A 15,043-nucleotide genomic window follows, 5' to 3' on the forward strand; every position below is an offset into this window, starting at 1 on the left:
AGAAAAATATGTTGGTCCATTTAATTATATAATTTTTATTAAACTAACCATAATTCATTATTAATGTTTTTTATTATATTACTTAAATAAAAGTTATAGAATTACCTAATGTGGCTAAAATATATATGACAATTAATAATTTTGAATAATAAAGATATGATAAAAAATAGTGTATCTTCTATCATATTTGTTTAATTTTAAACTATTAAAATAAATTAAAAACCACATTAACCATATAATAAAAATTTAGATATTTATGTCCACGTTATATTTTGAATTTTAAAAACGACTATAAATTATTAAAACTATTAAAAGTCTCACATTCAAATTTTGTGATCAATGGTTTAAAAATACAAATGATTACAAAATCATATAATAAAAAGTCTAATTTAGTTAATTATTAAGATTAAAAGATATATATATATATATCATCGTTTTAAATTAAACTATATACCATATAAAATATATAAATATTTTAATTTTGAAATTTACTTTGAACAATTCTTTTTGATAAAATTTTTGAACGAATATTGACAATTTAATTTTTAAAAATTATAAATTACTAAAACTATTAATCCCATAATAAAAATTTTGTTATCAGTAAAGTAGTAGGATAAAATTTACAATTGCCGTTTTGATATCAGTTTTGTCTTCCTCGTTTTTGGCGTCGGATATATAGACATTTCGACTAATGATGATCAAAGATAATACCAAACTTGGAGTTTTCGTCGCCGTTATCATGCAACATTGAAATGCTATATAGTGTGAGAGGCATCATTTCTATAATTTTTATATAATGAAAATTGTAAGACTTTTTGTAAGACCGTAGACATAGCATGAAGGTGAAGCATTTTCATCACCGGAAGCTCAAAATAGAAGCACAACATGACCAACCCATGCGCTTTAAGTAACCATAAACCTACACACGGATGGTAATTTGTAAGACTTGATCAAATGCAAATTAAATTCAAATCAGCAGTGGCTTGATCATGTAAGTCCCATATTTTAAAACGAGTTTACTATTTTCGGAAGGTTCCAAACATGTTGATTGTTTTTGAAGATCACCAATTCACCATAAGTTTCTTTTTTTCTCGTTTTATCTTCATTCGCACATAACAAAAATCATATCTCATTAGATCACAGTTCAGAGTATTGAAAATCCACTTTTAATTAGATAACCCCCCCCCCCCCCCCCCCCCCCCCCCCCCCCCACAAAATGATTATATATGCCGCACAATAATAACAAACTAAAGGAAATGATGATACCCAAATAAATTAAAGGTATAATGATACAATGCACAAGAAAGATAGAATGCCTTTAGAACATGCATTCCTTTAACCTGTTATTGTCGCAACTGTTTTTGTCACGACCCCTTTACACTAAACTTCCTCATATTTTCCTCATTGACATTGCCGTAAAACACACACCCAAATCTTTTTTTTTTCAAAAACCTTTCCGCTTAGGAGCCAAAGTGAAATATTACATATATGTTCTTTCCGCCGATGTGTTAGTTACATGAATAAAAATGATAAGTAGCTAAAAGACGTTAGACCAACCGCAACGGTCGGTTTATTGAGTCCTTAGCTCGCGGTTTTAGGAAAAATAGAATTAAAAAATTTTAATTAAGTACGGTTTATTAAGGACCGTAACTTAATTAGAAGGCTGGAAGGATTGAATCCTTACCGACGTGTCATCCCTTCCCCGGTTCGATGTCGGGATGAATTTGGTTCAGGGAAAAAAAAATTAAACGCGAAGGAGATTAAAAAAAAAAAGCTCTGGGCGATCGAAGAGGCGACAGACGACTTGGTGATATCGAAGGTAAATCGAAGCCTCCTATCGTTCGTTTATGGATTTGTTTTGGTCGGATGTTGTTCTCCTCGAGATTTAGGGTTTCTTTTCAGTTTTAAATCGATTTGGGGATATTTCGATTGAAGTTAGGGTTTCAAATGATTTGGGGATGACGATTCGAATTGATTAGGCTTTGAATACGATTTTGTTTTCCTTCGATTGATTTAGTATTGATGTTTAATTTCCATCTTATTCTCTCAGGTTACGGAATCATGGGCCAAGATTATAGCTATAGCCAACCGTCGTCTTCAGAAGTGAGTTTAACTTGGCTTCTTCAAGAAGAAGCAGATGTGTATGCCGATGAAGCTCAGAGTAGGTTGAACCTTCAAGTCCCTGTTCAGTACGTTCCTCAACCTGATGTCGAAGAAGGAATCCCGAAGACATGTTACTGTGGTGGTGACCCTGTAGTCGCAACATCTTACACACCGAGAGATCCAGGGAGAAGGTATTTCACATGTCAGAACGTAGACGACGACGACTGCCATGTTTGGAAGTGGTGGGATGTGGCCGTTACGGAGGAGTTGAGTGACATTCAGACACAACTTAGGCAGCTCAAGGACCAAGGTAACGAGAGTGAGGAGAAAGTGGTTAAGCTTAAGGAGACAGTTTGTGAGCTAGCTAAGAAGAATTCAGGGGTTACCACGGGCTTCCACTTGCTTTGTTGTTTAATTGGTGGTCTCGTAATAGCTCTCCTGCTTATGTGTCTGCCGGGTTAGTTCTATACTTGTGCTTGTGTTTAGTGTTTCTTAAGTTATTTAAAAGCTTTTAACTGTTTCGTGTAATGTGTGATCAGGGGCAGGGTCCAAAGCTTGAAGCGGGAGTGTCTCACCTCGACACTGTGTATATAAAAGGTACTAACTGTAACAACTTCCATCTTTCTTGTTGTTTTTGATAAGTATAGTTACCAAGTAACTACTCGGATTTGATAACTTGAAATGTTTTAAGAGTTGAAAAATTAAATGAAAAATGTTTTATATCTTCCTAACCTCTCCGATTTGATTGGTGTTAAATGATAATTTTAAATGCTAGTGAATTTCTATCTACCTTTCTTTAACTTGTGTGTACTTGAAAACTTTAAATCCTCTACTTAAAGGCTCTGTGTTAGTAGTTGAGTAACACAGAGTTATATCTAGTAAACCATGGATACCCCTAGTTTTGTTAACCTCCTCAATAGCCAAAATCCCGTTGATCTTGATGCACCTGAACATGTTTGGATGAGTAGCCAGAGTTCAAATGTTAAGGAGAGGCGTAAGTGGTCTCCCAAAGAGGATAAAATCCTGATTGGGGCTTGGCTTAACACAAGCAAAGACGCTGTGGTGAGCAATGAGCAGAAAGCTGACGCTTTTTGGAAGAGAATCGTTGATTACTACAATGCAAGCCCTCTCTTGGTTGGGACAGCACCTAGGGAGCTCGGTCAGTGCAAGCAGCGGTGGGCGAGGATTAACGAGGGCGTCTGTAAGTTCATTGGCTGCTACGACGCGGCTCTGAGGTGCCAGAGTAGTGGTCAAAACGAGGATGACGTGATGAAAGCTGCCTTGGACTTCTACTACAACGACCACTCCATCAAGTTCAACCTCGAACATGCTTGGAGGGAGCTCCGGCATGACAGTAAATGGTGCTCAACCTATCTGCCTAAGGAGGGGCCTAAGGAGAAGCGCAAGCAAGTGTTGGAGGTTGATGGAGATGAGGAAGTGAGAGAACCTGAAGCAAGACCTATCGGGGTAAAGGCTGCAAAAGCTGTTCTAAAGAGGAAGAAGAGCAGTAAGGAACTTGAGTTGTCAAAGTTAGAGGCCCTGTTTGAAATAAAACAGAAACTCTCTAACCAAAAAATCCTAGAACGTTTGATAGCCAAACAAGACCCCCTCTCTGAGATGGAAACATCACTTAAAAACAAACTAATGTCTGAGATGTTACAGTAAGGTATGTTTATAGTTTTGAATATAATTTCACTTGCAGGGTCACGGGTGCATTTTAGACTTGTCACATTTTGAGGACATGTGAAGCCAGCTCACGGGTGAAGTAAGCTCACGGGTGAAGTAAGCTCACGGGTTCCTCTGTCATGACTTGTCCTTTCATCTCTAATTTGGCCTTATGTACTTCTATAAGTTGGCGTAAAGCCTCGGTTTAGGTAGCACTTGTAGTTCACTTGTTTCTTTAGCTTTCTGTGTACTTGAAAACCGTTGTATTGGCGTGAAGCCTCGGCTTGTATTGACATAACTCCAGCACTTTGTATCAGTTGTAAGCAGGTACTTGTTTCTTTGTTATCTATGTATGGCTTGTGGTTCTTTCGGATTGTATTAATGTGATCAGCTTCGTGTATCGCTTGTGAATTTTAAACAAATTTAAATAAAAAAAAATTACAAAGCATATGGAACTCACTTGAGAATTTTAAACAATTTTAAAAAAAAAATTACAAAGCATATGTCTTCACTTGTGAATTTTTAAAAAAAAAAATTTTACAAAGAATATGTCTTCACTTGTGAATTTTAAACAATTTTTAAAAAATATATACAACATTTTAGCAAACTATTTAGATAACAGAAGTCTTCACTTGTAAAATTTACAACACAAGTGTTTTTTTAAACAAAAAATTAATTAACAATCTTCATTTTCAGTGAAGGATTACGAAGTAAACACACAAAATGTCATCATCTTCATCCGACGAACTCGAAGAAAGACTAGAAGAAGTTTTTGACGACATTTTGGAGGACACATACAACAACATAGTGGAGTCCCATCACAATAACCCAGTTAGACGTCTTTATATAGAACGCGATCGAGAAACGGGACACGAACGTTTATGGAATGATTACTTCTGCGAGAATTCGACTTTTTCCCCCAACTTATTCAGACGTCGTTTCCGCATGAACAAAGACTTATTCATGCATATTGTCCATCGCCTTTCAGATGACGTCCCTTTCTTTCGTCAGTCAAGAGATGCAACCGGGAGGCCCGGTCTTTCTCCACTACAAAAATGTACGGCTGCTATTCGTCTCCTCGCTTATGGTTCTGCAGCTGACGCAGTTGACGAGTATCTTCGACTTGGTGAATCCACGGCACTTTTGTGTTTACATAAGTTCACAGAAAACATAATACGGTTATTTGGAGATGAGTATCTACGAAGACCAACTCCAGAGGATCTTCAACGACTACTTGATATTGGAGAGATACGCGGCTTTCCTGGAATGGTAGGAAGCATCGATTGTATGCATTGGGAGTGGAAAAATTGTCCAACCTCTTGGAAAGGACAATACACACGTGGATCCGGAAAACCGACAATTGTCTTGGAGGCAGTAGCTTCACAAGATCTTTGGATATGGCACGCTTTTTTTGGTTCTCCAGGTACTTTGAACGATATTAACGTCCTTGATCGATCACCTGTTTTTGATGACATTTTACAAGGTCGAGCACCAAGAGTTCAGTACGTGGTCAACGGACACCAGTATGATTTGGCGTACTACCTCACAGACGGCATATATCCAAAATGGTCAACATTTATCCAATCTATCTCCCTCCCGCAAGGTCCTAAAGCAGAGTTATTTGCTAAATGTCAAGAAGCGACTCGAAAAGATGTTGAGCGGGCTTTTGGAGTTTTGCAAGCTCGATTTGCGATTGTGAAAAACCCGGCTCTTACATTAGACAAGACGAAAGTTGGGAAGATTATGAGAGCATGTATCATACTACACAATATGATAGTCGAATATGAACGAGACGGATACACTCAGTACAATATATCTGAGTTTGAAGAAGGAGATGGAAGCAGAAGTTCTCAGGTAGATATGTCCTACAGTACCGAGACGCCTACAAATCTCGATAATATGGTTGGCATTCGGACTCATGTTCGCGATAGGCGTATACATGAACAACTAAAAAACGATTTAATCGAAAATGTTTGGAACAAATTTGGTGATCAAAATTAATAATTGTTGTATGTTTCTTTTAATCATGAAATCAGTAATTATTGTATTTTTATATTTTTTTATGCAATAAATTTTTTTTTTTTTTTTCAATTTTTTAAAAAATATATTATTATTTTATTCCTAAGGACTTCTGATTGGATAACACTATTGGACGTAAGATTAAGACAATAATCTTTAACTATTCAAAAGTTAAAAAATAATACTTTTTAACTCCTAAGGACTCCTAATACAAGTACACCAATGCATATGCTCTTAGTAAGAACAAGGTTGACCGATATGCCAATGACACCCCGATCCAGACTCGGTCTGAGATCTCAACCCGAATGCAATAAAGCCCAAAATCGAGCACCATCAAGGTCCATGAAAGAAACATAGGTCCACGAAAATCGAAGTCCATCATGACTTCGAGGAGTCTAACACCCCAAGCTCGGGAATTTAACCCAAAACGTGAAGGAATCAAAGTCATTACAGCCCATCGTAAAATCACATGATCTGCACCGGAAGGCGGAAACCATGCCACCGTTACGATATACCGGGACAACCAATAAAAAAGACAAAGAGGAGCCAAAGAAAGGGGATCCGAATTCTATTATAGCTAAATTATATTCTCTTGATATTCAAACTCCATTGTTATCGAGCACACCCTTTGTACTCGTTATTAAATCATCAATAAAACATCTATTTTTTCATAGTTGATCATAGTCTAGTCTTTTTTTTTATAAATTATATTTCTGAGTGAATTTTAGGATTCATCAGGTTCTTTCACACACACCCAAATGACTATACACACAGTTCATACGCTACTATGAACCAAGTTGCTTTGGTTTAGTGGTATAGGAGCTCCAGCTGGAGTGTCCGTCCCTGGGTTCGAACTTTGGCCACTGCGAAATTTACATGTGGGCTGCAGCACCCGAGACCGAAGACCGTTACACGGTGAGCCACATGGTGACGCCCTGGCAGCGTCCATGCTCACTTCGGTCTCTAGTCTGGACCACTTCGGTTGGGGCAAGATACTCGGTTAACAAAAAAATACGCTACTATGAACTTGGATTGTGTAAGCCAGGTAATGGAAACATTGCATACATCGGTTTTAAGCTAGAGCTTGTTCTATCTTTCATCGAAAAGTCCATATCTGTTCATCTTACAAGAAGAGCTTCACATTCTAAATCTAAGATACGTTGTGTTCATCTAACCAAGAGTAATAAACTGTCTCTCTTGAAGCAACACGGATTTAGCAAAGAGTATAGCTCTCTCTCTCTCTTGCAACTAAGACCGTATTCTTCAACAAGGTCAAGACGCATTTTTTTTTCATAAGAACAACGCTGCTTCTTAATGTTTTCCCATCTAAAACTAGTTCCACCACTGCACCAAATACATTAGATTCAAAAAAATTATTAACGGGCCTTAAGGGATTAGCCCATAACTTATTTTGGGCCTATTTTATTGTCTTCTCAAAATATTCCTTACAGTGAATCTCCAACTCAGGTTTTTGCCCTAAAACCTCTGTCTTTCGATTTTGCCTCTCAAAATCAAAACTTTGTTCTTAGTACCGAGCCGCCATTGAAGGACCTCCATCCAAAGCTCGTCTTGGTCCTCTGCTACAAAGGGTACAACAAAGTTCTAATTTTTTTTTTTTTTTTTTGCTTTTAGAAAAGAAAAAAGTTCTAACTTTGTCTCCTCTTTACACTCTCAGCTCATCCAACAATGTCTGCAAAGTGGCGAGCTCTCCAGCATCGCCACCGTTACACATACAGCGCCATCGTGTTCCCAACCTCCTTCACCACTTCTTTAAACCAATCTAGTTTATCTCAATGTTGTCCCAAGTTCTACTCCGACATCGAAGAGTTGGTCTCTCTGAACTCAACCTACGCGCAAGTTAACCACGCCAAGAGAGTCGTCGCTTCGTTCGGCGAAGTACTCTCGAAGACCCACGAGAATGACGGGGAGAAAGAGCCAGCCTTTGTACGTGAAGCCATCAGGCTTTACCTTGAGGTTCTCTTCATGGAGAACTCACAGCCTCTTCATAGAACTCTCGTCTCAGCTCTGGCTAAAACCCGTAAGTTCCACTCCGTGATTAGTTTGTGTTTTAGAGAGCTTTGTGATGTGTACGGCGGTTTGGAAGACGGTGGTGGGAAGAGATTCTGCGTGTCTAGAGTTGCTTTATCTGTGATGGGAATGCCTAAATTGGGATACTTGGTTGATATAATTGAGGATTGTGCTGTTTTGGTGGGTCGTGATGTTGTCTCCGGGTTGAATGGTATTGTTTTAGAGACCGAAGCTTGTGCTAGACCTCCTCCTACCGTTATGGAGCAGTGCCAAGAGGCTTTGTCTTGTTCTTATTACTTGTTTCAGCGGTTTCCTTTGAAGTTTAAGAGTTTAGTTGGGGAGGATGCGAGTTTTATGGAGAAGGTTTTCGCTGTTCAGATGAGTATTTTGAAGTCGGCGGCTTTCTCTAGAGACTGTTGTGTGGCTGCTGGTGTGAGTTTCTGTGCTGCTCTACAGGTTTGTCTCGAGGAGGAGGAGGTTGGATTGTTTATAGCTCAAGGTATGTTTCGCTGGAGCGGTGTCGTTGAGTTTAATGATATTGTTGGTAAAATTCCATTTGGTGGAGACATTTGTTCTGAGATCAGATGCTTTTCGTCTCTGAGTAGACTCTGTTTGATCAGAGGCATTCTTACAGCGGTTTCTAGAGGTGTTCTTGTTTCCTCTGTTGATTGTGATAATAAAACTATTCTGTACGATGGAATATTGCCTGAGCTTTGTGATTTATGCGAGAACCCTATCGACAGCCATTTAAACTTCCACGCGCTAACCGTGATGCAGATCTGCTTGCAGCAGATCAAGATGTCTACGTTGAACGATCTGGCGGAAGATTATGATCCAATGCCGGACAGCAAAGTCTCCCGGGTGCTCAAAATCATATGGAACAACTTGGAGGATCCTCTGAGCCAGACGGTCAAGCAAGTTCATCTCATGTTCGACCTCTTGCTAGACATTCAAACCACCGTTCACCAGACGTATGATAAAGTGGAAGTGAGGGAGTCTCTGCTGAAGATTGTTAATTACCTTCTTCGTTTGGGGTCACGGTGTAAAGGAAGGTACGTTCCGTTAGCGTCCTTGACGAGGCGGTTAGGTGCGAAGACTCTGTTGGATATGAGTCCTAACCTATTGTTTGAGATGGCGAATGCGTATGTTGATGATGATGTCTGCTGTGCTGTCACGTCGTTTATAAAATGTTTCCTTGAGATGTTGCGTGATGAATGCTGGGGGAGTGAAGGCGTCGAACGGGGCTATGCGGTTTATCGACAGCGTTGTTTGCCTCCTTTTCTTTACGGTCTTGCTTCTGGAATGTCGAAACTCAGGTCTAATTTAAATACTTATGCAGTTCAAGTTTTGCTAGAGCTGGATGTGGATTGTATATTTCCTTTGCTTGGTTTGATATCAATTGGGCCGAGTGAGGAAGAGACCAAGCTAGTCTACACTGAGTTGAGTAGCATTAGTATGGAACTGACAGTTGAGCAGAAAGTGGCTGTGTTAGTGTCGCTGCTGAAAGTTTGTCGCACACTTGCCTTCCTTGAAGGGGACATTGAACAAAAAGGAAGCGCTGATGCATTTGCATTTGTCAAAATCAAGGGTATCGAGTTGAAAGTCCCCGTTGAGTGGCTTAAAATGGCATTGACACATGTTGATGAGTCCGTTCGTGTGGATGCTGCAGAGACGCTCTTCTTAAACCCCAAGACAGCTAGTCTTCCTTCCCCCTTAGAGCTCTATCTCATCAAGGAGGCTGTTCCCTTGAACATGAGGTCGTCTTCCACAGGTTTTCAAATGAAATGGACTAGTTTGTTTAGGAAGTTCTTTTCTCGAGTTCGCACGTCGCTGGAGAAGCAGTATAAGCTAGGAAGCTGGCAGCCACGCCTAGCGAACGGAAACAGTGAAACATGTTTGAGTAAAAAGTGTGACGAGGATGCAGTCTTACGAGCAGAGAGTCTGTTCAAGTTTATGAGGTGGCTGAGCTCGTTTTTGTCTTTGTCTTGCTACCCGTCTGCTCCTTACAGGAGAAAAATAATGGCGACGGAACTTATACAAATCATGATTGAATTCTGGCCTATCGTACCTTCCAAGGACCCCACTTCTCATCTTTACCCTTACTGTGATATTGTCACTTCGCATGATTCAACTTTATTGCTGGTGGGATCGATTGTTGATAGTTGGGACAGGCTTAGGGAAAACGCTTTCCGTATACTGCTTCATTTCCCAACTCCATTTACCGGCGTTTCAAGCGAAGACATGGTTCAGACCATTATCCCCTGGGCCAAACATCTAGTGTGCAGTCCACGTGTAAGAGAGAGCGATGCAGGTTCTTTGACTCTACGGCTCATCTTTAGAAAGTACGTGTTGGACCTTGGATGGATAGTCAAGGTTTCCACCGATGTTGTTTGTTGTCAAAGAGAGTGTGAAGCCACGAATGGGTTTCATCAGAACTCCAAGCCCAAGTATCCTGTGATTGAGTATATCAAATCGCTGATTCACTGGCTTGATACTTGTGTGAAGGAGGGAGAGCGTGATCTCTCTGAAGCGTGCAGAAACAGTTTTGTTCATGGAGTGTTACTGGCTTTGCGTTATACTTTTGAGGAATTGGATTGGAACTCCAACGCATTGTTATCTAGCGTATCAGAGATGAGAGAGGAACTTGAAAAGCTTCTTAAATTGGTGACGCGGATAACTACGTTGGCGCTCTGGGTGGTTTCTGCAGATGCTTTGTGTTTGGATGAGGATATGGATGACATAGTAGATGACGATAGTTTCTTGTCAGATGTTCAAGATGCTGCTGCTGCTACAGCTATCTCAAAGGAACAAAAGGATACACATCCAAAACCTGTTCAAGAAACAATACAATCAGAACAGGTGGTTATGGTTGGTTGTTGGCTCGCCATGAAGGAGGTACTGGTTCTGTCTTCTTCTCCCAATTATCTTTACTTTGACGTCACTTTTTTCTGTGTGTTTCTTAAACTGTCTTCTTTCTTCAGGTGAGTCTTCTTTTAGGAACCATCATAAGAAAAATTCCATTACCTACCAGCAGCCTTGCACCTTTAGAGAATGGTGATCTGGCTTCTGCAGTCCCTGATGATTCAGTAGTAGGAAATTCTGAATCACTGCTTGACCTGAAGCAGCTTGAAAAGATTGGAGATCACTTCTTGGAAGTACTTTTAAAAATGAAGCACAATGGTGCCATAGATAAGACAAGAGCTGGGTTTTCAGCTCTGTGCCACCGTTTGCTATGTTCTAACGATCCAAGGTATGATTCTAAGCTTCTTGCATGTCCATGTAATATTGTAATTTGTTCTTCTATTTACCGACATATTGTGTTCGTGTTTTTCTTTTTGTAGACTTTGTAGGTTGACAGAATCCTGGATGGAGCAACTTATGGAAAGAACCGTAGCCAAAGGACAAACAGTGGACGATCTATTAAGAAGAAGTGCAGGCATTCCGGCTGCATTCATCGCTCTGTTTCTCTCAGAGCCAGAAGGTTCACCAAAGAAACTTCTCCCACAGGCGCTTAGGTGGCTGATAGGTCTTGCAGAAAAGCCTCTCATGGATCCCGTGGAGCAGAAGGATTCTAATTCTAAACATATGGATGAGGAGGTCGATCCTTCTAATATGCATCCAAGTGAAAAACTCTCAAAGGTCCGTGATGAAGGTGTTGTTCCAACGGTGCATGCCTTCAATGTTCTCAAAGCTGCTTTCAACGACACAAACTTGGGCACTGATACTTCTGGATTTTCTGCGGAGGCTATGACTGTTGCAATAAGATCCTTCTCTTCACCATATTGGGAGGTCAGAAACAGTGCCACACTTGCGTATACCGCCTTGCTACGCCGAATGGTTGGTTTCCTTAATGTTCAAAAACGTGGATCTGCTCGGCGTGGCTTGACTGGCCTTGAATTTTTTCACAGGTATGTCTATTAGATCCTCCCCAGTGTGAAATAAAGATCTTTGTAGTTAGTTAATATTGTGGTGGTTTCTTTGAAGGTACCCCTTGTTGCACCCTTTCATATACGGTGAACTAAAGGCAGCGACTGATATGCTCGACACATCTGGTCCATCAGATTCAAACCTCGCAAACCATGTGCATCCGAGTTTATGGCCCATCCTCATTCTCTTATCAAGGCTCAAGCCTTCACCCATCGCAAGTGAATCTGGAGATGACCTGGACCCTTTTGTGTTCATGCCCTTTATTATGAAATGCTCTACTCAAAGCAATCTCCGTGTTCGTGTTTTGGCATCCCGTGCTTTAGTAGGTCTCGTTTCCAATGAGAAACTACAAAGCGTTCTTCTCCGCATTGCCTCAACATTGCCTTCTAATGAAGTCCAATGTGGGTCCTTCAACTATCTTCACGGAGTTTTGTTGCAGCTTGGCAATCTCCTAGATACAAACTGTAGAGACCTTGCTGATGACTCCAAGAAGGATCAGATTATCGAACAACTAGTCAATGTCCTTGCGAAATGCACATGGATGGTTTCTCCGTTACTGTGCCCTTGTCCGATCATCAGTACATCGTTCTTGAGAGTGCTTGATCATATGCGAGCTATTGGATGGAAAAATCTAAGGGATGTTTACAAGTTGCATTTGGATTTATCTACAAGGTGCTTGGATGCAGACGCTTCTTACGGTTTCTCCTACTATGACCCTACAGTCGCTGAGCTTAGGGAGCAGGCAGCTGTATCTTACTTTGGCTGCGTGTTTCAGCCATCTGATGAAGCAGCTGAAGTGTTCCAAATCACTCAAAAACCAAATTCGCCGTTGCAGAAAGTTCCTGAAGCGTTAGATTTTCCTGACCTTAAGGATAGGCTCCTCCGTTGTTTATCTGATCAGTCATATGAAGTTCGTTTAGCAACACTGAAGTGGTTTCTGCAGTTTCTGAAAGCAGAAGATTCCAGTTTCTCAGAGACGAGCAGTATCTGGCATTGGGCGAGTAACGGACTCCAGGTGATGTTATTGGATCTCTTGGAGAAGGAGAAGAATCATAGATGTGAGAATTACATTCTGAGGATTCTTTGCCAATGGAATCTTCTTATGTTCAAAAAATCATCCAAAGAAGGCGTTTATGTTGGTTCGTTGAGTTATGATTCGGTGGTTCATCTTTGGGGTAGGCTGACTTCTTTATATGAGAGGACAAGACATGTTAAGACTCGAGGTACACTCATGTCTTGCCTAGCGATTTGTGTGAAACATCTCACTGGTTTGTTCTTTGACAAAAAGGAAGAGGAGCCAAGATGGAGTTGTGTAATCGATTGTGTCTCCTACTTTGTTAACTTGATCAAAGAGAAAAGCTCATCATCCGAGCAAGTGAATGTTCGCCAAGCATCTGCAGAGGCTATTATAGCATCTGGTATATTAGAACAAGCGAATCTCATTGGTCCTCTTGTTTCAAATCACCAAACACCCTCACGAAGCAAGTTTCAAAACGCTTGTGATGTATACGCGTATCAGATCCTGGAGATGTGGTTCACTTGCATCAAACTGCTGGAGGACGAAGATGATCTCATCAGGTCAAAACTCGCCACGGATGTCCAGAAGTGTTTCTTCTCCACTGCCATGGAAGTGCCTACGCAAGTTGAGAAAGTCTTGGAACTGAGCTTCGACCATTTATCTTCCGTCTTTGGTCATTGGAACGAGTATTTCTTGTATCTCTCGAGATGGGTCTTCAGCACTGCAGATTACACTGCACCGCTAAAGGGAGGTAGTGATCTAGTGAGACGGGTTTTCGACAAGGAGATAGATAATCACCACGAAGAAAAGCTCCTCATCTTGCAGTTTTGCTGTGACCATCTGCAGAAGCTAGCGAACAGGGACTTGCCCCAAGGGCAGCTACTGGAGTGGAGGAGTAAATTTCACAATAAGCTGCTTTGTTTCGCTAAAGACCATGTGGGGAAACAAAGAGAGAGCTGGGTGGGAGGTGTAGGGAACCACAAGGATGTGTTTTTGCCACTCTATGGTAACCTCTTAGGTCTCTACGTCTTCTCCAACTGTATTCTCAGATTCTCAACTGATGGCAATGACAAGAAAGCTATGTTTGCTGATATGGTTGAGCTCGGGGAAGCCTTGAAACCGTTTCTGAGGAACCCTTTGGTGTCTAACATGTTCAGAGTAGTTGTCGGATTACATGAGAAGTCGGTGGATGATTCTTTGGTGGACCTGTCTAGTGTTCTTGCTGGAGAGGTTTGGGAAGGTTTTGATCCGTATTTTCTTCTCAGATAGATGGTAATGGTATGTTTTGGCCTCTCTCTCTCACGCTCTCTGCTTTGTTGTAACAATAGTTTTGGGAACTTTGAAAATATACTTTTTGCTATTTACGAGGTTATGCCACAATGATTCTAAAACATAAGAGTACTACGCCCTTGGACAAATACTATTTCAACATTGTGATTTTTACAAAATGTTAATGGATTATGACCTTGTCATGTAAAATATAAGAGACTTTGCATTACAAGCTTGTCATGTAAATTTAGACCTTTCTTATATAATTGACTTGTGACGGTGGGGACACTACTTGCTGAAAAGACAGTACACGTTGTGGCACATGCATTTGCCAGGGCTGGTTCAATACTTCCTGTGACTGCATTGCTGATTAAAGCAATTGATACAGGATGATGATGATGATGATGATGATGATTCTGTGTCCAAAACAACCATCTATGCCTTCGAGAATTTATGTTTTCAAGTTTAATAAATCATAGTTTGGAAACAATAGCTTGATAGGCTAAGATGCGTTGAGTCAAAAATGTAGTCATCATCCACTAGTATGTATCCAAACGGTGAATTAATGTGTAAGCAAAAACTATATGATTTACATTTTCATCTCCTCCCACTTTAAAAATGTTTCCAACCTAGCCGCACTTTATTGTGTGTTATTTTATCTTTATTTTTAGTATATATGTTATCTCTAGTTTAGAATTATTCAAGTCTCTATCATATAAGTCTCAAGCATTATTCATCAGGCCATTCATCCTCTTAGTATTAGGTGCAAGACAATCTACTCCCGTGGATCGATTTTTGATGGTTATAATGCATAATGAAGTCATAAAATCTGCATGAATAAGGCGGTTTAAACGGCCTAAACTATTTAAGAAGAATTTTTGGACATTACTATTTCATAATAACTACTATTTATAAGTTTGTTCTCTTTTTTTGTTTATTTGACTCAAAATTGATCAAAATTAATAAGAAGAATAACAATTTTCTGAGTCGTGTAATAGCATAGGTAAGCATAAC

The 15,043-nt window shown here is 40.1% G+C and overlaps 3 protein-coding genes across 3 annotated transcripts; all 3 read left to right on the plus strand.

Annotated features, from left to right (window-relative positions):
* Positions 1-2,988: 2,988 nt before the first annotated feature.
* Positions 2,989-3,768, plus strand: LOC125590624 (glutathione S-transferase T2-like). Its single transcript, XM_048764256.1, has one exon. It carries the CDS (start codon positions 2,989-2,991, stop codon positions 3,766-3,768), a length of 780 nt encoding a protein of 259 aa, XP_048620213.1.
* A 723-nt stretch (positions 3,769-4,491) lies between these two features.
* Positions 4,492-5,626, plus strand: LOC125590625. The gene is made up of 2 exons (XM_048764257.1): positions 4,492-5,499; positions 5,546-5,626. The coding sequence occupies exons 1-2, from the start codon at positions 4,492-4,494 to the stop codon at positions 5,624-5,626; spliced, it is 1,089 nt and encodes a 362-aa protein (XP_048620214.1).
* A 1,606-nt stretch (positions 5,627-7,232) lies between these two features.
* Positions 7,233-14,258, plus strand: LOC106410970 (thyroid adenoma-associated protein homolog). Its single transcript, XM_013851611.3, has 5 exons — positions 7,233-7,376; positions 7,463-10,710; positions 10,797-11,065; positions 11,157-11,723; positions 11,800-14,258. Exons 2-5 carry the CDS (start codon positions 7,474-7,476, stop codon positions 14,027-14,029), a joined length of 6,303 nt encoding a protein of 2,100 aa, XP_013707065.2. The 5' UTR covers positions 7,233-7,376; positions 7,463-7,473; the 3' UTR covers positions 14,030-14,258.
* The last annotated feature ends 785 nt before the right edge of the window (positions 14,259-15,043 follow it).

Source organism: Brassica napus, chromosome C7 (assembly GCF_020379485.1).
Source record: "Brassica napus cultivar Da-Ae chromosome C7, Da-Ae, whole genome shotgun sequence".
Classification (NCBI taxonomy): domain Eukaryota; kingdom Viridiplantae; phylum Streptophyta; class Magnoliopsida; order Brassicales; family Brassicaceae; genus Brassica; species Brassica napus.